The sequence below is a fragment of the Podarcis pityusensis genome (assembly GCF_964106645.2).
Source record: "Podarcis pityusensis genome assembly, chromosome: 4".
In the NCBI taxonomy this organism is placed as follows: domain Eukaryota; kingdom Metazoa; phylum Chordata; class Lepidosauria; order Squamata; family Lacertidae; genus Podarcis; species Podarcis pityusensis.
This window is the reverse complement of record NC_138027.1, coordinates 2,056,738-2,078,753: the sequence shown is the minus strand read 5'-3', so window position 1 is coordinate 2,078,753 and position 22,016 is coordinate 2,056,738. Positions and strand designations below refer to the sequence as shown.

Below are 22,016 nucleotides of genomic sequence, written 5' to 3'. Positions count from 1 at the left end.
GTTATCAATAAAAAGTTTGTAAAAGTTTATTCAAAACCTGCCAAGGAGTCCAGTTCATTTTGTTGCTTCTTTATGTACTTTGTAAAGGGTTCCCATACATCTTTAAAATCACAGTTATCCTTGTCACGTAGTTTGTGTCTCAATTTTGCCAATTCTGCGTAATCCATCAATTTTTCCATCAATCCCTAACAAAAATGCCTTAGGTTTTTAAATAAATTTTAATTGGAACATTTTCTTCAACTCACTATATATCATTTCCCCAAACTTTTTGATTTCATTACAATCCCACCACATATAGTAAAAAGTCCTGTCTCTTTCGTTACACTTCCAAAACATATTTGAGCTGGTTTTGTTAATTCTTCCTAACTGCACTGGTGTCATATAGCATCTATACATCATCTTCATATAATTTTCTTTCAGCAAGGAACACTGTGAATTTTAAATCGGTTTTCCATAACCTTTCCCAATCTTCCACAATAATATTATGACCCATATCTTGTGCCCATTTAATCATAACTGATTTCACCTCTTCGTCTTTCGTCTCCCATTCTAACAGAATACCGTATGTGCCTTTCAGCAGTTGGAATCTAAGTCTCTCCTGTATTTGTCAAAGGACTCTCTGAAATTCTGATGTTAGCCTGTATCTCCTTTTCATGTATGTAAAGGAAATGCCCTCTGGGAATTCCCATTTATATCTGATGTCAGCTCTTCTGAGTGCTATTGTTAAATATCTATATTTGGTTCTTCTAAGTCTCAATTTCAGTGGAATCTCTCTAAAGATATCTACTTTCTGTTCGGCAACCACATGATTTTTTTCAAAAACTGTTCTGAAGGATTGCATCCCTCACTCTTTTTGTTACTAGTGTTAATAAAACATCTCCTGGCTGCCTCCATTCTCAATTTTCACTCAATTTAATTCTGAAACAGCTCTCTGAAAGCCCATCCAACCAATCTTTGCTTTCTCCCAGCCATTCTGAAATTGTCTGTGTGACATATGTCTCCAAATTTGGCTCTGAATCGGATTCTGGAAGGCCTCTGTCAGGTAGACGTTAACTTCTTACTTCAGCTAAATGTCACAGGATTAAACAAGGTACTACAGTGGTACCTTGCGTTACAAACGCTTCAGGTTACATACGTTTCAGGTTACAGACTCTGCTACCACAGAAATAGTGAGCGAGGGGCCACTTTTCCTCGGTTCCCCTCTCTCTTAGCAGTCCCTCTCCCGAGGTATTTTCCTTTGTATGCCAGACCCAGGGGATCCTCTGAGTCCTATTTACTGACACAGAAATCTCCTTTCCTAGAAAATCTCTCCCCTCCCTTTGTATGCCAGACCCAGGGATCATCTGAGTCCTTTTTACTGACTCAGAAATCTCCTTTTCCTAGAAAATCTCTCCCCTCCCAAATGGAAGGAGACCCCAGAAGAAGAGTCTTCCCACAGCTTCTATTCCAGATTAAGTCCCATCTGAACACTCTCTCCAGACCCTCAACATGGTCTTCCTATCTCAGCTACGACTGTTAATAGAGCATGAGCTGCCTCACTTCATCAAATTAAAACCTCGCTCCTTCAAAGTATTAGAGTTCTAAGACTGTGATAAAAATGAAAGAAGAGCAAAGGGAGAACAATATCGTGGTTCTCAAATGATGGATAACATAGGTTACTACAGGAGAAAGAAAATAAAATGATAATTATTATTAATATTTATTATTTATACCTCGCCCATCTGGCTGGGCTTCCCCAGCCACTCTGGGCGGCTTCAAATAAAATATTAAAATACTAATACATCAAAAATTAAAAGCTTCCTTAAACAGGGCTGCCTTCAGATGTCTTCTAAAAGTCTGGTAGTTGTTCTCTTTGACATCTGGTGGGAGGGTGTTCCACAGGGAGGGCGCCACTACTGAGTAGGCGCTCTGGCTGGTTCCCTGTAACTTAGCTTCTCACAGTGAGGTAACCTCCAGAAGGCCCTCGGTGCTGGACCTCAGTGTCTGGGTAGAACTTCAAAGGTAGCCCCATGTAGAGCGCATTGCAGCAGTCCAAGCGGGAGATGAGCAGAGCATGCACCAATCTGGCGAGGCAGTCCGCAGGCAGATAGGGTTTCAGCCTGCGTACCAGATGGAGCTGGTAAACAGCTGCCCTGGACACAGATTTGACCTGTGCCTCCATGGACAGCTGTGAGTCCAAAATGACTCCCAGGCTGCGCACCTGGTCCTTCAGGGGCACAGTTGCCCCATTCAGGACCAGGGAGTCCTCCATACCTGCCCCCTCCTGTCCCCCAAAACAGTACTTCTGTCTTGTCAGGATTCAACCTCAATCTGTTAGCTGCCATCCATCCTCCAACCACCTCGAGACACTCACACAAGACCTTCACCGCCTTCACTGGTTCTGATTTGAAAGAGAGGTAGAGCTGGGTATCATCCGCATACTGATGAACACCAAGTCCAAACCCCCTGATGATCTCTCCCAGCAGCTGCATGTAGATGTTGAAAATATGGGGGAGAGGATGGATCCCTGAGGCACCCCACAAGTGAGAGCCCAGGGTTCTGAACACTCATCGCCCCCCACCACTTTCTGAACAAAGCCCAGGGGGAAGGAGCGGAACCACTGTATGACAGCGCCCCCAGCTTCCAGCCCCTCAAGACGGTAAAGAAGGATGTTATGGTCAATGGTATCAAACGCCGCTGAGAGATCCAGCAGAACTAGGAAACAGCTCTCACCTTTGTCCCTAGCCCGCCAGAGATCAACCAGTGCGACCAAGGCAGTTTCAAGTCCCATGTTGAGGCCTGAATCCCGTCTGGAAGGGATCCAAATGGTCCGCTTCCTCCAGGCGTGCCTGGAGTTGTTCAGCAACCACTCGCTCAATCACCTTGCCCAAGAATGGAGAATATGAGACTGGGCGATAGTTGGCCATCGTGGCCACATCTAAAGATGAGTCTGGGAAGGCTCCCTCACGGAGGGAAGCATTCACCACCCCACAAAGCCCATCGCCCAGCCCTTCTCGGCTAGCTTTTATAAGCCAGGATGGACAAGGATCAAGGAGACAAGTGGTTGGTTTCATTCTTCCAAGCAGCCTGTCCACATCCTCGGGGGTAACAGATTGGAATTGATCCCACACAACTTGACTAGACAGGACTCTAGCACTCTCCCGCCCTGCTCCCATGGTGGAGTCTACGTCTTCTCAAATCTGAGCGACTTTGCAAAAAACTTTGCAAAATCATTGCAGGAGATCATGTGGCCTGTACTGGGCCCTAATGGAGCAGGTGGTACTGCTAAATTGTAAACCACCTGAAAGAGTCTCCTGCTGTTTTTCCCCCGCAGATGTAATAGAGGCAGTGAAGAAAGTCTTTTTGGCCGTCGCTATCACCACTTGGTAGGCTCGACATTGAGCTCTAACCCGTGTCCGGTCAGCTTCAGAATGGGTTATCCGCCACCGGCGCTCTAGCAGTCTCAGCGATTGTTTCATCACCCTCAGCTCTGAAGAAAACCACGGGGCTGTCCGGGCTCCATGCAATCAGAGAGGGCGCTTCGGAGCCAAACAGTCAATAGCCCTGGTTAACTCCACATTTCAGGGCCACCAGGAATCAGCTGAAAGGCCATCAACATGGGATAAAACATCCCTACTGCTCTCTGGAAACCATTTTGATCCATTAAGGAGAGGACCATCTGAATTGGTCCCACCTCCCTGAAGAGGGGAAGGTTCGCGGAGAAGTCCAGTTGCACCAGGAAGTGATCTGACCATGGCACTTCTTTAGTTTCGCTTTTACTTAGTGTCAGATCACCAACATCCATAGAGGTGAACACCAGGTCTAAGGCATGTCCACGGCTATGAGTTGGGCCAAACATATTCAGGGAAAGCCCCATGGAGGCCATGCTTTCCACAAAGTCCCAAGCGGCTCCTTGTAAGGTCATGTCGGCGTGGATGTTAAAATCCCCTAGGAAAACCAAACTAAATGTCTCCAGGAGAACATCTGCCACGACCTGGAGCAGCTCAGGCAGGGAATCCTTGGTGCAGTGCAGAGGTCGGTACACCAAAAGGAATCCTGTACTGCCCCTATTGCCCAACTTCCAGAACATGCACTCAGAGAACTGGGTCTTCCCAATAGGACGCCTGCTCCACAGGGTTGGACACAAACCAATGCCTTCAAGTTTTGTTTTTTTAAAAAAAGACTGACTAAACATGCGGAAGAACTTTTTGACAGCAAGAGCTATTAGTGGATTGGACTCCCTTGGGAGTGCTGGAATTTCCATTCTTTGAGGTTTTCAAATGAAGTTGGATGGTCATGTCATGGATGTTTCACTTGCTATACCAGCATCACAAGGGGTGAAATAGATTGCACCAGGGATCACTTCAAGCTCAAAAATTCTACAATTCCGTGATTCTCCCCTGTATGAATTCTTTGATGGTAAGTTAGACTGGACTTTTGATTGAAGCTCTTTCCACATTCCCCACACTGATAGGGTTTCTCCCCTGTATGAATTCTTTGATGTGAAGTGAGATTGAAGCTCATACTGAAGCTCTTTCCACATTCAATGCACTGATAGGGTTTCTTCCCTGTATGAATTCTTTGATGGGAAGTGAGATTGTAGCTCTGACTGAAGCTCTTTCCACATTCCACACACTGATAGGGTTTCTCCCCTGTATGAATTCTTTGATGTTTAGTGAGATCGGAGCTGCTACTGAAGCTCTTTCCACATTCAATGCACTGATAGGGTTTCCCCCCTGTATGAATTCTTTGATGCTTAGTGAGAGAGGAACTGCTACTAAAGCTCTTTCCACATTCCACACACTGATAGGGTTTCTCCCCTGTATGAATTCTTTGATGGGAAGTGACATGGGAGCTCATACTGAAGCTCTTTCCACATTCCACACACTGATAGGGTTTCTCCCCTGTATGAATTCTTTGATGGGAAGTGAGATGGGAGCTATCAGTGAAGCTCTTTCCACATTCCACACACTGATAGGGTTTCTCCCCTGTATGAATTCTTTGATGTTTAGTGAGATCAGAACTTCTACTGAAGCTCTTTCCACATTCCACACACTGATAGGGTTTCTCCCCAGTATGAATTATCTGATGGGAAGTGAGACTGGAGCTCATACTGAAGCTCTTTCCACATTCCATGCACTGATAGGGTTTCTCCCCTGTATGAATTCTTTGATGGGAAGTGAGATGGGAGCTCATACTGAAGCTCTTTCCACATTCCATGCACCGATAGGGTTTCTCTCCTGTATGAATTCTTTGATGTTTAGTGAGATCGGAGCTCATACTGAAGCTCTTTCCACATTCCACACACTGATAGGGTTTCTCCCCTGTATGTATTCTTTGATGTTTAGTGAGATCGGCGCTTCTACTGAAGCTCTTTCCACATTCCATGCACCGATAGGGTTTCTCCCCTGTATGAATTATTTGATGGGAAGTGAGATTGTAGCTCATACTGAAGCTCTTTCCACATTCCATACACTGATAGGGTTTCTCCCCTGTATGAATTTTTTGATGTTTAGTGAGATTGTAGCTGCTACTGAAGCTCTTTCCACATTCCACACACTGATAGGGTTTCTCCCCTGTATGAATTCTGTGATGGGAAGTGAGACTTTGGCTGTGACTGAAGCTCTTTCCACATTCCACACACTGATAGGGTTTCTCCCCTGTATGAATTCTTTGATGTTTTGTGAGATTGGAGCTGCTACTGAAGCTCTTTCCACATTCCACACACTGATAGGGTTTCTCCCCTGTATGAATTCTTTGATGGGAAGTGAGAGAGAAGCTCTGACTGAAGCTCTTTCCACATTCAATGCACTGATAGGGTTTCTTTCCAATGAGATTTCGTTGATGGGAACTGGAATGGGAGCTCTGACTGCAGCTCTTTCCACATTCCAAATTTTTACGTGCCTTCTCCACTCTGCAGATTGTGTTGTGGTCACCTTTGTTCTTGCTTTCCAATTCATCACAATCTGCAATGGAGAGAAAAAGGGATTAGAGTCTCAGGAACAAATGGAGCCCCCAGTTAGGGAATAATACTCATTAAATTTGTTGTAGAGAAGGCAGTGTTCATTACCTTTGTTATTTGTAATAAACCAATGTATTTATTACTGGATTCTAATCGTTGGTTGAATGTTGCTTTGTTTGAAGTAAGTTACTCATTTTATAAATTCTGTACTTTTTGTAAAATTTTTGTACTTTTTTCATTGGATTATATTGTTGTTATTATTACTGTTTCATGTTTATACAGTAGCACCTCGGGTTACGTAACCCTCGGATTATATAAACATCAGCTTATGAAAGCGACAAATCCATGCGCGGTGATCCTTGGGTTGCGAAAACCTCGGGATCTGGCCGGATCTCCGGAACGGATCCCATTCGCAACCAGAAATACGACTGTATATGTGTTGGAAGCTTCCCAGATTTGCTGGGGCAACCCCACCAGATGGTCAGGGTATACATAAAAATTATTATTATTACTATTATTATCACTGCTAGTACTACCTGAGATTCAATCAGCTTGGCTCTTCTCTGGGGCAGATGTTTTTTGGCCCAGTCATGGGATCCCCTCCATCTCCAGTGTCAGTCGTCTCTTTGGTCTACCCAAGACTGACAGCAGCAAAAAGAAAAACAGAAAACCTGACAGAAGCTACTTATCTTTCTGAACAACTCTGAAGCTGACATTTAAGATGCCTGGGCAGTTCAGATCAGCCCAACTGTGGTAGAAGGAGGCAGAACTGGAGGAAGATTGTTCACAGGAAAAACTGTAATTTACTATTTCTTGTGGGGGTGTAAGGTTCCCAGGTGTCGTAGGGGGCGCTGAGAAAATATATGAGGTTTGTCACATAGAGGTATTTTTTAAATTTCCTGGCAGATAGGACGATCCCACACGGAGGCTTACCAAGAGAGGCCACGATCCCCCAATTCTCCTCCATTACGTCCTTATGCAGAGCTCTCTGGTCAGGATCCAGCAACTCCCACTCCTCGTCTGTGAAACGAACAGCGACATCTTCAAAGCACACTGGACCCTAAAAGAAAAAGGGAAATGTCCTCCTCTGAGACAGCAGAAATATGATCTGCTACACAATGCTCTGTTATTTCCTTCCTGTAAATTGCTGTGTTATTTCAATAGGATTGCTTTGCTGCACATTTTTATTATGTGTACCTATTTTAACACTTTAATTGAATCTTTTATTCTGCATTTTAAGTGTGGGTATTCGTCTTTTTGCAAATGGGTGGTACTCCAGCTTATGTTTACGTTATTCTGCCTACGCAAGCATTCCAGTTTCCCTGATGGAAGGATCCACTTCCTCCTCTCCTCGTGAGTTGTTCTGGGGAGGTTCCCTCACAATGCCCTAGAGCCAAATTCAAGGGGTTCATGGGGGCATGGAGAGGGGGAGGAGTGGGGGGCAGGCCCCATTTTGCAGCGGATGGGGCTGGCTAGGTGAATCCTGGAAATTATTTGTACTCGTCTGTCTGCTGCTTAGAAGCCTATTTTAGCTGTGTAAAGAAGAGTAATCTGGGATGCAAGCAAAGCGGTCATGAGAGGTTTTTTGATACAACAGAATGCAATTAAGAAGAGAATGCAAAATGAGAAAAAAGACAAAATCCTGGAAAAGATAAAGGAAAGAGAGGAGAAATTAAGGGTGAAACCAAGGTCGCAGGAGATTTTGAAAGAGATAAAGTTATATCAAGTACAATATATGAAAATGATGAATCAGGAAATAGAATGGAAGATTAAACAGATGAGACAAAAGACATTTGAATCGGCAAATAAGTGCGGAAAGCTGTTGGCTTGGCAAATGAAAAAAAGCTCTTCCCACCAGGGAAGAAAGGCAGATGAAGCTGATGGACTACATGGAACTGGCGGAAATGAATGGCAGAATCCGAGACCAGGGAGAAGAGTCGGTGGAAGAAGATTGGAAAAAATTTAAAGTATATTTACAAAAATATAGCAAAATTAATGAATGTTAGAAGGATGCTGGAATGAAGGTATTTGGTTTTAGCAGAATTGTAATAAAGAATTAAGTAAAAACTGATTGATAATGGGCCAAAATGAAAAAAATTAAGGTTAGACTGTTAAGATAAAATATAGAACAAAAATTGAGAAAGATGGAACGAATTTGCTGAAATAGGTAATTGAACTAGAATACAAAAAAGGGAGGTGTGAGGAGGCCGATGAAACAAGTAAATGAAAGGTAAAGATATGGAACATTGGATGTGTGTTTTAGTGTTTTTGTTTCTTTTTGCTGTTTTGCTGTATTGTTTTTCTATGTTTTTCTTTTTATGTATTGTAAGGTATGTTCTGTTAATTTTTTTTATTGTTTTCCTTTTTTCTACTTTCTGTAATTTTTTTAACTCCTAATAAATATCATTTTTTTAAAAAAGAAGGAGCCTATTTTAGCATTCATTGATGAATACAGAAATAAAACAAGCCAAGACTGGATGGCCATCTGTCTTGGATTATCGAGTTGAGACTCCTGCAATGCAGGGGGTTGGACTTGATGACCCTTGGGGTCCCTTTCAACTCTAGGATTCCATGAAAACTGCAACTACAGATGAATCCTACTGGCAACATTCAGAAGGCTGGTATGACAGAGTTATCTGGGCAGGAAATCCCACAGTTCACAGCTGGAGTTTACTCTTTATCAGCAAGAGCACGATGTTCACATACTTGGCTGAGTTTCGGGCTTCATGAAAACAGCAGCTCATTCCCTGAGCCTCTTCCTCCACAAAAGCAGTTGCTGAGAGTGAAGGCCCCCGGCTCCCCACAGCTTTCCAAGTCCCCTCCTCTCTGGGGTTTCTGGCAAGCAATTGAACAGTGCGCCAGTGTGCAGCCTGCCTTTACTCCTCCATATTAGACCTCTCTTGGCTCTGAGAGACAAGCAGGGAGGGTGGATTCTGGCAGAAGGAGAGGGAGCACCCGGTGGCTCCCCCTTCACCTGACTCACCTCTGCCTCTCAATCTTCCTCTCCCACTTGCCTCCTTCTTCTTCTGCCTCTGATTCTGCACTGCATTCTGCCACAGAGTCTCCCAGCTCACTAAGCCCTGTTGCCCCTTCAGCTTCTGACACCTCCTCTTCCCAGGCTTCTCCCTCTGACCGCCAATCCTTTCTCCACCTTCACTCTTTGGGCTCAGAGCAATATTCCCTTCCTGGTTCCCTGGCTGCTTCCTCCCACCATTCCTCTGTGCCCAACCAGTCCATGACATTGCTCCATCCCTCGGCCTCTGTCCCCACAGGATAGCTTCCCCATACCTGATCTGGTTCCACAGCCACTGCTTCCCTTCTGCCCCCATGAAAAGATGGATCAGGAGGTCTTGCTGGCTTCATTCTTTCACCTGCAAAAGAAAAAAAGGTAAGCAGGATGCTAGGAGTGCCTGCTTCTCTCACAGAGGAAACAGGACATCTCTAACTACAGATGGGGCTTTGAGAAAGCCTACCTGCTGAGTGCAGTTGAAGGTTTGTGCCCATTTCATGTTAGGTGTGCAGAAATACGTCTCCCCTCCTCTGAACCCTTGTTCCCAACCCCCACCCCTCAAAAAAAAAAAAAAAAAACCAAGATGAAAAGAACCATCAGATGAGTTGGAAAACCAACAGAACAAGACCAAATGGAGAAAAGCCACCTTCCTCCTTACCCAGGGGCCTCTCTCTGGTGTCCAACGGAGGCCTCTCTGCCTCACAGGAATCCAGGTCCATTTCTCCAAAATGATCCCTTTTCTGAAAGAACAACAAGGATTCAAAACTGTAAATGAATGGTGAGAAATGTTAGAAAGAGAATGACAGAGACAGAATCTTTAAGGGTGTTAGATCTCATTCCCAGACAAAGGATGGGCCATCAGCAGACCATTTTTGGATGTTCTCCATCCTGTTTGGAGCCCCTTGGGAGTATCCAGAGGAAAGTCTCTCTCACCTGCTTTCTCTCTGCCTGCTTCCTCTCCTCTGCCTGACTCAGGAGGAAACCTTCGGCCAGGGCCACCGCCTGGGAACTGGTCTCTGCTCCACAGTTCCTCACCCAGCTCTCCATGTCCAGTGGAAGGACAGCCAGGAACTGCTCCAAGATCACCAGGTCCAGCATCTCAGCTTTCGTGTGCCTTTCTGGCTTCAGCCACTGATGATCAAGGTGGTAGAGTTGGCTGCAAACCTCTCGGGGTCCCTTGGCCTCCTGGAAGCAGAACTGCCTCAACTGCTGGCTCTGCACCTCTGAGCGGAGGGTGTCCTCCTCACCCAGGATCTTCTGCACAGAGTTTTCCCAGAATCCCCCACTGCTCCCAGTTTGGATGACATGGCCTCTTCCTGCTCTAGGGCCAGCTGTGTCTCGCTCATCCATCTGTGCTCTCAGGAAGCCTCGGAGAGATTGGAAGGAACACTTTGGTCTTCTGCCAAGTTCTGTCTGTCTGAATCCTACAAAGCAAATACATTGTTCTGTTACAAAAGTTGTACAATATCAGGAGAAGAAAAAGTTTCCCTGAGCAAGCATGGATGAGTCTTCCTGGGAACCAGGGTAGGACTGCACCACAGCCCAGACTCTGAGCTATCTTTCTAAAAAGGAGGAGGAGGAGGAGGAGGAGGAGATGATGTAGGCCTCTCGAAGGGAGATTGTGGAAATGTGGAGGCAAGCGAAGAGATTAATCCGAGGGGACTCAGCCTGGTTGCTCCTGCCTTCCAGTCAATGCATGAAGTCAGAACTGATTGACAAGGGAGTCATTGGTTCCTAGTGAAAAATGACTAGGTGTGTTGAGTCCGAATCTTCTTTCTTGTAGCTTGAAGCCATTGGTTGGAATCCTGCGCCCAGGTGACATGGCTCTCCTAAAGGCAGGCCTCACTTTACACTGCCTTCGTTGATCTAAAAGCAGCCTTTGATACAGTCTCCAGAACCAGACTCTGGGACAGACTACAGGGTACCTACATAGAATTAAGAGCTTCTGCTCTTAATTCAGGCACTGCACGCAAACACGGCTCTTAGAGTCAGGTGTAGCCGCCTAGGACACCTAACGGACCCTATTAAAACCTCTAAAGGAGTCAGGCAAGGGTGCCTATTGGCCCCTCTACTATTCAATTTCTATCTAAATAATTTAGTATCTGCACTCCATGACTCCGAACTCTACCCTCCAAAGCTCGCAAATCGGCATATTTCGGTCCTGCTATATGCCAACGATGCAGTAATTCTATCTAGAACCCCCATTGGACTCAAAAGAGCACTAAGAAAGCTCGCAGCATACTGTGAATTTGAATGTCTCAAAATCAACTATCAAAAGACCAAGATACTCGCTTTTGGGGAAAAACCAAAGCTTAAAAGCTGGGAACTCCAAGGCCATAAATTAGAACAAGTCACAACCTATACGTATCTAGGAATGGTGGTATAGGCCTCAGGAGCCAACAAACTACACATAAACTCCATCGGGAGTTCAACGGAAAAACCCGCAAATTGTATCCTTAAATTTTTCAGAGCACAAGGGGGCTTCTTTGTTCCCGCAGCTCTAAAACTATACAAGGCCAAAACTTTGGCACAACTCCTTTATGGTTCCTTTTTGCGCCCGCGTTCCTCGGCTTTCTCCCCCCTTGAGAGAGTTCAATCTAGACTTCTTAGAGCTCTCCTCCAAGTGCCCAGATGTGTCTCAAACGCATGGGTTAGATTAGAAACGGGGATGATGAGAGTGGAGGCTAGCATCTGCCTAACATCAATCTACAAATGGTTGACATTGTATCTGATCCCCAGAGGGATAGCCCCATTGATCCTCTGTGACCAATTCCAGTCGGGCTGGCAGACTGCAGTCCTGAACACCCTCCGGAAACTGGGTTTTGCCCCTCAAGCCCTTCTAAGTCTGGGCTTGGGCCAGGCAAAAGCCACAGTCAGGCAAAGAATATTAGATACCGAGAGAGAACAGGACTGCGCAAGGTGCTCCGACCATAAAATTGGAGAAATCGAGAAATATATAGCCGCACCGGCAGAATATCTCTTCTTCCTCGCATCTAGAAATACAAGAAGGGCCTTTACACTCGCCAGAAGCTCGGCTCTTCCCTCGCTGGTCCTGGATGGAGCTTCTAGAAAAGTTGCGTATGCTCAGAGACTTTTCACCTGTCCATTGGGAGAGATAGGAAGCCAAAACACTTGTTCTTTAGACGTCCCTTTTACGAAGAGACACGTAGTAAGACCATTGATCCCCTGCTGGTGAGGCTCGCTGACCTCCTGCAAAAGCAAAAATTAGACCTTTTCCTGTTAGGCAAAGATCAGAAGATGACCTGGATGGTCGCCAGATTCTGTGTACAGATCTGTAGGCGCAGACCATCTCCCAACTCAAAATAGACCGTCATGAAAATCCCCAAACTCAGTTTCATGGGTGACTCTGAGTCAACTCCCTGGGATAGTAGTGTGTTGGTGTACATTGTTTTTTAATTTGTTGTCGTACATAAATTGCCTGTTTTGCTTCTGTGACTGTACTCCCAAGTGTGTTTTATAAGCTGGTCTCTGACCGTAATAAATTATCTAATCTGACACGGCTCTCCCATCTCCTCTCTGTCTCCTCCTCTCCAACTAAACATACCCAGCTCCTCGGCTTGATCTGCTTGGCTGGCCTCCTCTGCCAATAAGGGGGCGGTAGAAGCAGAAAGAAAGGAGGGAAACGAACGAAGAGGTTTGGGAGCAACCATTCACACATGTTTCCTATGTTGTGCAATGACGCTGACCCGTGTCACACACAGCAGAAGTCGTACGCATAAGCTTCTTTACAGAAGCTAGATTTCTATCTGCTAGATTTCCCAGGGGGCTCTGAATATTTTTTCTTCTGGAAGGCGGGCGGGAACCTCCTCCCCTCCCCCCCCCCCAAAGATCTAAAGGAAGGAGACAGTTCCTGCGACCTCGCCCCTCCCTGGCAGGACCCCCTGCTCCCTGGGGCTCCCCCCCCCCACATGCGCCACCCTCCCCTGCTGCAGCCCTGGGACCCCCACCTTCTCCCCACTGCACCCTGGGGGGGGGGAGGAGGAAGAGACTCACCAGGTCCCCGTGGAAGAGAGCAAGGCAGCCTTTGCAATAGCAGAAAGCAACCCCGCCCCCGTTTGCAGGAAGGGGAGGGAGGGGCTTTTCCTCTGGAGGACCTGGCCCCCCCTTACTTCCTGTCCTCTCTAGGAATGCAGCTCAGTTCCCTTTAACCCTTGCAAAGCCGAGTCCACCCTGCTCAGTCCTCTCTGCCTTTTCTCTCCTGCATTGCACAATCCCAGAGATGCTCATTTTGAGGGGACGCTCTTGGTTGGTCTGTGATCTGCTCCCTCCCTTGGCCAGAAACTGGAGGAAGAGGTTGCAGGGAAAAGGGGGTTGCAGGAAGCAAGGAACCTCATCCTAGAATGGGAGGGAGCCCTAAGGGTCATCTATTCCAACCCCCTGCAAGGAAGGAATCTCAGCCAAAGCATCCAATCTCTGCTTAAAAACCTCTAAGGAAGAAGGCTCTCAGGTCTCCATCCAGGCAGGTCTCAGCTGAGGGAGGAACAGGAAGACACGCTGTTCCTGCTTCTCCTGGGACTACACATTGCTGAGCTGCAAAATGCAGGAAAGTGCACATTTTGAAGGCTTTGGGTACGTTTTGTTAATGGAGAAATCTGAGGGCTCTCTTGGACAAAAAAACAAGGACACCAGCCAGGAATACCAGAGCAAAACAGCAGCCAGTTGGCTTGGTCTTTCTTGAAGACTGTCATGGCAGGACTCCCACCTGACACCAGGTGGAACAAGATGGAAGCCCCAAACAAAAGAGAACCCAAACTTTTATTAGCTGCTAATCCCCATGTTACACCCCCCAAACTACATCACTCATACATCATGGTAAGGGGAAGTCTGGTGGCAGTAATCTGAGCATCATGGACCCCACCCCATGGTTCTCCTTGCCCTCCACCAAACACACATGGAGTGTAACTAAATAGATATTTACATTTCCCTGTTTCCCAGCGAAGTCAATCACACCCTTTTGTCTTCGTCTGGGTTTGTTATTTTGGGAATGGCTACCTGTCTGGCACTCAGGTTTCAGGATGCCAGGAATTATCACTCAGGCGGAGAGGCTGCTGAGTAGCTGAGCTCACAGGTCTAGATGAATTTCTGAAGTTTTCCCAGTGAGCCAGTACATAGATACCTTTATCAGTGAATTCTTACATTTGGTATTGTGCAGCAGAGGCCCTTTGACCAGATAGGAAGAAACTGTGATGAAGTGTTTTGTGGGGACAAGTCACAAACGTCACAAAAGTGATGGTGCTGATTTTGGTAGTGGGCTGCATGTGCATGATATCTGCTGCAGTGGCAACCCCCCCCCCCAAAAAAAAACTATACATAAATTCCTGCAACATTTTGCCTTCCAATGTCCGGCTATACCTCTTGGCTCATCCTCCAAACTTTGCTGGGGGGCTGTGTTCCCCCTCCCAAAGCAGGGACAGACTCTTAGCACCTGAACGCTGTACCACCTCATTGCTGCTGCCGGGGGTGAGAGGGTTTATATAGTGGCGGGTGATGCCCTTTTGGAATATTTGGCAAATTAAGTGAGGCGGGGAATCCCTCAAGGGGCGGAGCAGCAGCTGATTTGCTACCTGTGCTATGACACCCTCCTCTCAGCTGAGCAGGTGCCCTGGGGGGACCTCAGAGGGGAGGTCTGGTGGCAGGAATCTGAGCATCCTGGACCCTGCCCCATGGTTCCCCTTGCCCTCCACCAAACACCCATTGAGTGTAACAAAAGAGATTGCTGGAGGCAGGGGTGGGACCTGTTGGCCCTGAATATCTGGATTGGCTAAGCAGATGAAATGGGTAGAAGCATCTCAGCCAGTGGGAAAGGCGGCCATATCGACTATGACAGGCATAGGCAAACTCGGCCCTCCAGATGTTTTGGGACTACAATTCCCACCATCCCTGACCACTGGTACTGTTAACTAGGGATAATGGGAATTGTAGTCCCAAAACATCTGGAGGGCCGAGTTTGGGGGTGCCTGCACTATGGGTTGTGGACTCTGCATCTTTGGCGGTCTTCACATACCTGTCAACTGTCCTGCTTTGAGTGGGACGTCCTGCAATTCCAGAAGCCACCCTGGCTTCTGATTGGCTCCCAGGATGTCCTCTTTTGGCTCCCGTGAAACTGTGGCCCCAAAAGTCGCCCATTTTTGGGGGTCCTTGCTCTCGCGTGATTTACGGGACTCATTCAGGAGCGTGGCCCCAAAAGTCGCAGGTCCCAATTTCCCTCTGCAACATGTTGGAGGGTAGGCAGAGTTTGGGAGGACCACTCTCTTCATATTCTATGGCTGTGGGTGACAGGAGAAAGAGTGGACGATGTCAGAATCTTCGGGGGGCCAGCAGAGGAGCCTCCCTTGGATGAATCACCACAGCCCCATAGTGGCCGTAAAAGCAGGTGAGCAGTGAGTCTCCCTCAAGTTTTAGAAGGAGTGCTGCATTACTCGGCTGTCTCACAGGATGCTTTTTAGTATGTCTTTATCATTGTTGTTCTGTATTGTGCTTTTAATGTTGTACACCGCCCTGGGATATTCTGATAAAGGTTGGTATATAAATTGAATAAATACTACTAATACTACTACTATTACTACTACTTCCACAGCACTATAAGTTCCTTGTTTTTATGTTATAAAGGGCTCTGAGTTCCGCATTCTGGAGTGCCAAGTCCTTTTGAGAGAACTGCTGTGGAGCTGAGATGAAGGAGGAGAGACCGTTTCCTCTCCACCCAGCAGAGGTGTGGAACTCCAGGAAGACACAACCTGAAAGACAGTGCGCTATTTAATTAATTTTTTTTATAACTCCTGCTTATATGATGTTATAATGTATTGTAATTTTCATAAAATGTATACATTGCTTGATTGTAAAAACACACAAACACACTCTTTCGTCTCCCATTCTAACAGAATACCGTATGTGCCTTTCAGCAGTTGGAATCTAAGTGTCTCCTGTATTTGTCAAAGGATTCTCTGAAATTCTGATGTTAGCCTGTATCTCCTTTTCATGTATGTAAAGCAAATGCCCTCTGGGAATTCCCATTTATATCTAATGTCAGCTCTTCTGAGTGCTATTGTTAAATATCTATATTTGGTTCTTCTAAGTCTCAATTTCAGTGGAATCTCTCTAAAGATATCTACTTTCTGTTTGGCAACCACATGATTTTTTTCAAAAACTGTTCTGAAGGATTGCGTCCTTCACTCTTTTTGTTACTAGTGTTAATAAAACATCTCCTGGCTGCCTCCGTTCTCAATTTTCACGCGATCTAATTCTGAAACAGCTCTCTGAAAGCCCATCCAACCAATCTTTGCTTTCTCCCATCCATTCTGAAATTGTCTGTGTGACATATCTCTCCAAATTTGGCTCTGAATCAGATTCTGGAAGGCCTCTGTCAGGTAGACGTTAACTTCTTACTTAAGCTAAATGTCACAGGATTAAACTGTTAGGATATTTCCGTTCCACCTTAAAAGGGAGCAGGCTGTGAGTCACAGAGTCTGTGTATTTCCTGTTCACAGGATTTTTATGTTTTCTGTTGCTTTCGTTTTTCTCTCTGTGTGTCGGAGACACTAAAGCAGGCAGTCATGTCTTTCTTTGTTCTGATCAACGCTGAATAAAACTTGTAAATAATGCTCTCCTGAGTGCGACTTTGGCTGTGCATTATCTGCTGATATAGTGTGCATGAGCTCTGGAATGTGGCAAGCTTTTATGTCACTAATTGTTGATACTGCGTGACTACGGGAGGTAGATGGATCGTCCGGCAGCCGGCTTGGGGGCCATGATGGACTTTATCTCCCTGGCAGTATCCCAACAGTGGTACTACGGTGGTACCTTGCGTTACAAACGCTTCAGGTTACATAAGCTTCAGGCTACAGACTCCGCTACCCCAGAAATAGTACCTCGGGTTAAGAACTTTGCTTCAGGATGAGAACAGAAATCGTGCTCCGGCGGCCCCATTTGCTAAAGTGGTGCTTCAGGTTAAGAACAGTTTCTGGTTAAGAACAGACCTCCAGAACAAATTAAGTACTTAACCAGAGGTACCACTGTACAGACACAGCTTCTCTTAAACTCCCTCCTCTCATAATCAGTTGTTACACTTCAGGCATCCAGAATAAATGCTAAAAGGCTGAACTCTGTTTCTGCTGCTTCTCCCTCATTCCCTTCCTTAGTTATGACAGGACAGCCCAGCTTCCTTCATAGCTTCATACTTTGGTCCATGAGCGAGGGGCCACTTATCCTCAGTTCCCCTCTCTCTTAGCAGTCCCACTCCCGAGGTATTTTCCTTTGTATGTCAGACCCAGGGGATCATCTGAGTTCTTTTTACTGACTCAGAAATCTCCTTTTCCTAGAAAATCTCTCCCCTCACAATTGAAGGAGACCCCAGAAGAAGAGTCTTCCCACAGCTTCTCCTTCCAGATTAACTCCCATCTGAATACTCTCTCCAGACCCTCAACATGGTCTTCCTATCTCAGCTATGACTGTTAATAGAGGATAAGCTGCCTCACTTCATGAAATTAAAACCTCGCTCCTTCAAAGTATTAGAGTTCAAAGACTGTGATAAAAATGAAAGAAGAGTTAAGGGAGAATGATATCGTGGTTCTCAAATGATGGATAACATAGGTTACTACAGGAGAAAGAAAAGAAAATGATAATTATTATTAATATTTATTATTTATACCTCGCCCATCTGGCTGGGCTTCCCCAGCCACTCTGGGCGGCTTCAAATAAAATATTAAAATACTAATACATCAAGAATTAAAAGCTTCCCTAAACAGGGCTGCCTTCAGATGTCTTCTAAAAGTCTGGTAGTTGTTGTTCTCTTTGACATCTGGTGCGAGGGCATTCCACAGGGAGGGCACCACTACTGAGTAGGCGCTCTGGCTGGTTCCCTGTAACTTAGCTTCTTGCAGTGAGGTAACCTCCAGAAGGCCCTCGGTGTTGGACCTCAGTGTCTGGGTAGAACTTCAAAGGTAGCCCCATGTAGAGCGCATTGCAGCAGTCCAAGCGGGAGATGAGCAGAGCATGCACCAATCTGGCGAGGCAGTCCGCAGGCAAATAGGGTTTCAGCCTGCGTACCAGATGGAGCTGGGAAACAGCTGCCCTGGACACAGATTTGACCTGTGCCTCCATGGACCGCTGTGAGTCCAAAATGACTCCCAGGCTGCACACCTGGTCCTTCAGGGGCACAGTTACCCCACTCAGGACCAGGGAGTCCTCCATACCTGCCCCCTCCTGTCCCCCAAAACAGTACTTCTGTCTTGTCAGGATTCAACCTCAATCTGTTAGCTGCCATCCATCCTCCAACCACCTCCAGACATTCACACAGGACCTTCACCGCCTTCACTGGTTCTGATTTGAAAGAGAGGTAGAGCTGGGTATCATCCGCATACTGATGAACACCAAGTCCAAACCCCCTGATGATCTCTCTCAGCGGCTGCATGTAGATGTTGAAAAGCATGGGGGAGAGGATGGATCCCTGAGGCAACCCAAAAATGAGAGCCCAGGGTTCTGAACACTCATCCCCGCCACCACTTTCTGAACACAGCCCAGGGGGAAGGAGCGGAACCACTGCATGACAGTGCCCCCAGCTTCCAGCCCCTCAAGTCGCTTCCTCCAGGCGTGCCTGGAGTTGTTCAGCAACCACTCGCTCAATCACCTTGCCCAAGAATGGAAGATTTGAGACTGGGCGATACTTGGCCATCGTGGCCGTATCTAAATATGGGTCTGGGAAAGCTCCCTCACGGAGGGAAGCATTCACCACCCCATGAAGCCCATCGCTCAGTCCTTCCTGGCCAGCTTTTATAAGCCAGGATGGACAAGGATCAAGGAGACAAGTGGTTGGTTTCACTCGTCCAAGCAGCCTGTCCACATCCTCGGGGGTAACAGATTGGAATTGATCCCACACAACTTGACTAGACAGGACTTTAGCACTCTCACGCCCTGCTTCCACGGTGGAGTCTACGTCTTCTCGAATTAGAGTGACTTGGTCTGCAAAAAACTTTGCAAAATCATTGCAGGAGATCATGTGGCCTGTACTGGGCTACTGGGCCCTAATGGAGCAGGTGGTTCTGCTAAATTGTGAACCACCTGAAAGTCTCCTGCTGCTGTTTTCCACAGATGTAATAGAGGCAGTGAAGAAAGTCTTCTTTGCCGTCACTATCAGAACTTGGTAGGCTCAAAATTGAGCTCTAGCCCGTGTCCGCTCAGATTCAGAATGGGTTATCCGCCACCGGCGCTCTAGCCGTCCCAGCGATTGTTTCATTGCCCTCCGATCCGTGGAAAACCACGAGGCTGTCCAGGCTCCATGCAATCAGAGAGGGCGCTTCAGAGCCAAACAGTCAATAGCCCTGGTTAACTCCACATTTCAGCGGGCCACCAGGAATCAGCTGAAAGGCCATCAATATGGGATGAAACATCCCCTACTGCTCTCTGGAAACCATTTGGATCCATTAAGGGGCAGACCATCTGAATCGGTCCCACCTCCCTGAAGAGGGGAAGGTTCACGGAGAAGTCCAGTTGCACCAGGAAGTGATCTGACCATGGCACTTCTTTAGTTTCGCTTTTACTTAGTGTCAGATCACCAACATCCATAGAGGTGAACACCAGGTCTAAGGCATGTCCATGGCTATGAGTTGGGCCAAACATATTCAGGGACAGCCCCATGGAGGCCATGCTTTCCACAAAGTCCCAAGCGGCCCCTTGTAAGGTCGTGTCGGTGTGGATGTTAAAATCCCCTAGGACAACCAAACTAGGTGTCTCCAGGAGAACATCTGCCACGACCTGGAGCAGCTCGGGCAGGGAATCCTTGGTGCAGTGGGGAGGTCGGTACACCAAAAGGAATCCTGTACTGCCCCTATTGCCCAACTTCCAGAACATGCACTCAGAGAACTGGGTCTTCCCAATAGGACGCCTGCTCCACAGGGTAGGACACAAACCAATGCCTTCAAGTTTTGTTTTTTCAAAAAAAGACTGACTAAACATGCGGAAGAACTTTTTGACAGCAAGAGCTATTAATGGATTGGACTCCCTTGGGAGTGCTGGAATTTCCATTCTTTGAGGTTTTCAAATGAAGTTAGATGGTCATCTTTCACGGATGCTTTACTTGCTATTCCTGCATCACATGGGTGGAATAGATTGCACCAGGGATCACTTCAAGCTTGAAAGTTCTACAATTCCGTGATTCTCCCCTGTATGAATTCTTTGATGGGTATTCAGATGGCCTCTCTGGCGGAAACTCTTTCCACATTCCACACACTGATAGGGTTTCTCCCCTGTGTGAATTCTTTGATGGGAAGTGCAATCTAAGCTGCTACTGAAGCTCTTTCCCCATTCCACACACTGATAGGGTTTCTCCCCTGTATGAATTCTTTGATGGGAAGTGAGACTGGAGCTCATACTGAAGCTCTTTCCACATTCCCCACACTGATACGGTTTTTCCCATGTATGAATTCTTTGATGGGAAGTGAGATTGGAGCTCTGCCTGAAGCTCTTGCCACATTCCACACACTGATAGGGTTTCTCCCCTGTGTGAATTCTTTGATGTTTAGTGAGATCGAAGCTTCTACTGAAGCTCTTTCCACATTCCCCACACTGATAGGGTTTCTCCCATGTATGAATTCTTTGATGGGAAGTGAGATTGGAGCTCTGCCTGAAGCTCTTTCCACATTCCCCACACTGATAGGGTTTCTCCCCTGTATGAATTCTCTGATGGGAAGTGAGATAGGAGCTCTGACTGAAGCTCTTTCCACATTCCATGCACTGATAGGGTTTCTCCCCTGTATGAATTCTTTGATGGAAAGTGAGATTGTGGCTGTGACTGAAGCTCTTTCCACATTCCCCACACTGATAGGGTTTCTCCCCTGTATGAATTCTTTGATGTTTAGTGAGGTCGCAGCTTCTACTGAAGCTCTTTCCACATTCCATACACTGATAGGGTTTCTCCCCTGTATGAATTCTTTGATGGGAAGTGAGAGAGGATCTCATACTGAATATCTTTCCACATTCCATGCACTGATAGGGTTTCTTTCCAATGAGATTTCGTTGATGGGAACTGGAATGGGAGCTCTGACTGCAGCTCTTTCCACATTCCAAATTTTTATGTGCCTTCTCCACTCTGCAGATTGTGTTGTGGTCACCTTTGTTCTTGATTTCCAATTCATCACAATCTGCAATGGAGAGAAAAAGGGATTAGAGCCTCAGGAACAAATGGAGCCCCCAGTTAGGGAATAATACTCATTAAATTTGTTGTAGAGAAGGCAATGTTCATTACCTTTGTTATTTGTAATAAACCAATGTATTTATTACTGGATTCTAATCGTTGGTTGAATGTTGCTTTGTTTGAAGTAAGTTACTCATTTTAAAAGTTTTGTACTTTTGTAAAATTTTTGTACTTTTTGCATTGGATTAGATTGTTTGTTATTATTACTGTTTCATGCTTTTAAAGTAGCATCTCGGGTTACGTAACCCTCAGGTTATATAAACTTCAGCTTATGAAAGTGACAAATCCATGCGCATGTGCAGAACAGTGATCCTCGGGTTGCGAAAACCTCGTTATCTGGCCGGACCTCCGGAATGGATCCCATTCGCAACCAGAAGTACGACTGTATATGTGTTGGAAGCTTCCCAGATTGGCTGGGGCAACCCAACCAGATGGTCAGGGTATAAATAAAAATTAATAATAATAATAATAATAATAATAATAATAATAATAATTTTTTATTTATATCCCGCCCTCCCCAGCCGAAGCCAGGCTCAGGGCGGCTAACAACAATCAAATAATCAAACAATCAAATAATCTAACATTCTAAAAACATTTCATTATAAAAATTAATTAAAATCAAATTGATGGCAACCGTTAAGCAAAATTCTGTGCAGGTTGCCAGAGGAGGGAGTCAGGCTGCGCCCTGACCCAAAGCCTGGTGGAACAACTCTGTCTTGCAGGCCCTGCGGAAAGATGTCAGGTCCTGCAGGGCCCTAGTCTCTTGTGACAGAGCGTTCCACCAGACTGGAGCCGCAGCCGAGAAAGCCCTGGCTCTAGTTGAGGCCAGCCTAACCTCTCTGTGGCCTGGGACCTTCAGG

General features: G+C 46.3%; 2 protein-coding genes across 2 annotated transcripts in view; both read right to left on the bottom strand.

The window, feature by feature from the left end:
* Positions 1 to 13,304, bottom strand: part of LOC308475092 (uncharacterized protein) — a 145,562-nt gene extending 132,258 nt beyond the window's left edge. Inside the window, exon 1 of the mRNA XM_081001961.1 lies at positions 12,966 to 13,304. The gene's annotated coding sequence lies outside the window, so the exon portion shown is untranslated. The remainder of the gene's footprint in view (positions 1 to 12,965) is intronic.
* Positions 721 to 12,294, bottom strand: LOC308475104 (uncharacterized protein). The gene is made up of 6 exons (XM_081002009.1): positions 11,970 to 12,294; positions 9,885 to 10,375; positions 9,610 to 9,691; positions 9,230 to 9,312; positions 6,875 to 7,001; positions 721 to 5,945 (listed from the first exon to the last, which is right to left on the bottom strand). Exons 2-6 carry the CDS (start codon positions 10,299 to 10,301, stop codon positions 4,339 to 4,341), a joined length of 2,316 nt encoding a protein of 771 aa, XP_080858135.1. The 5' UTR covers positions 10,302 to 10,375; positions 11,970 to 12,294; the 3' UTR covers positions 721 to 4,338.
* Positions 13,305 to 22,016: the final 8,712 nt, after the last annotated feature.

Excerpts from the sequence above, each read along its gene's own strand:
- LOC308475104 (XM_081002009.1), bottom strand. The coding sequence starts at position 10,301 with ATGGATGAGCGAGACACAGCTGGCCCTAGAGCAGGAAGAGGCCATGTC. Across the intron at positions 9,692-9,884 it reads AGCAGGCAGAGAGAAAGCAG|AAAAGGGATCATTTTGGAGA; the intron begins GTGAGAGAGACT and ends TTGTTCTTTCAG. Across the intron at positions 7,002-9,229 it reads TGGCTGTGGAACCAGATCAG|GGTCCAGTGTGCTTTGAAGA; the intron begins GTATGGGGAAGC and ends TTTTTCTTTTAG.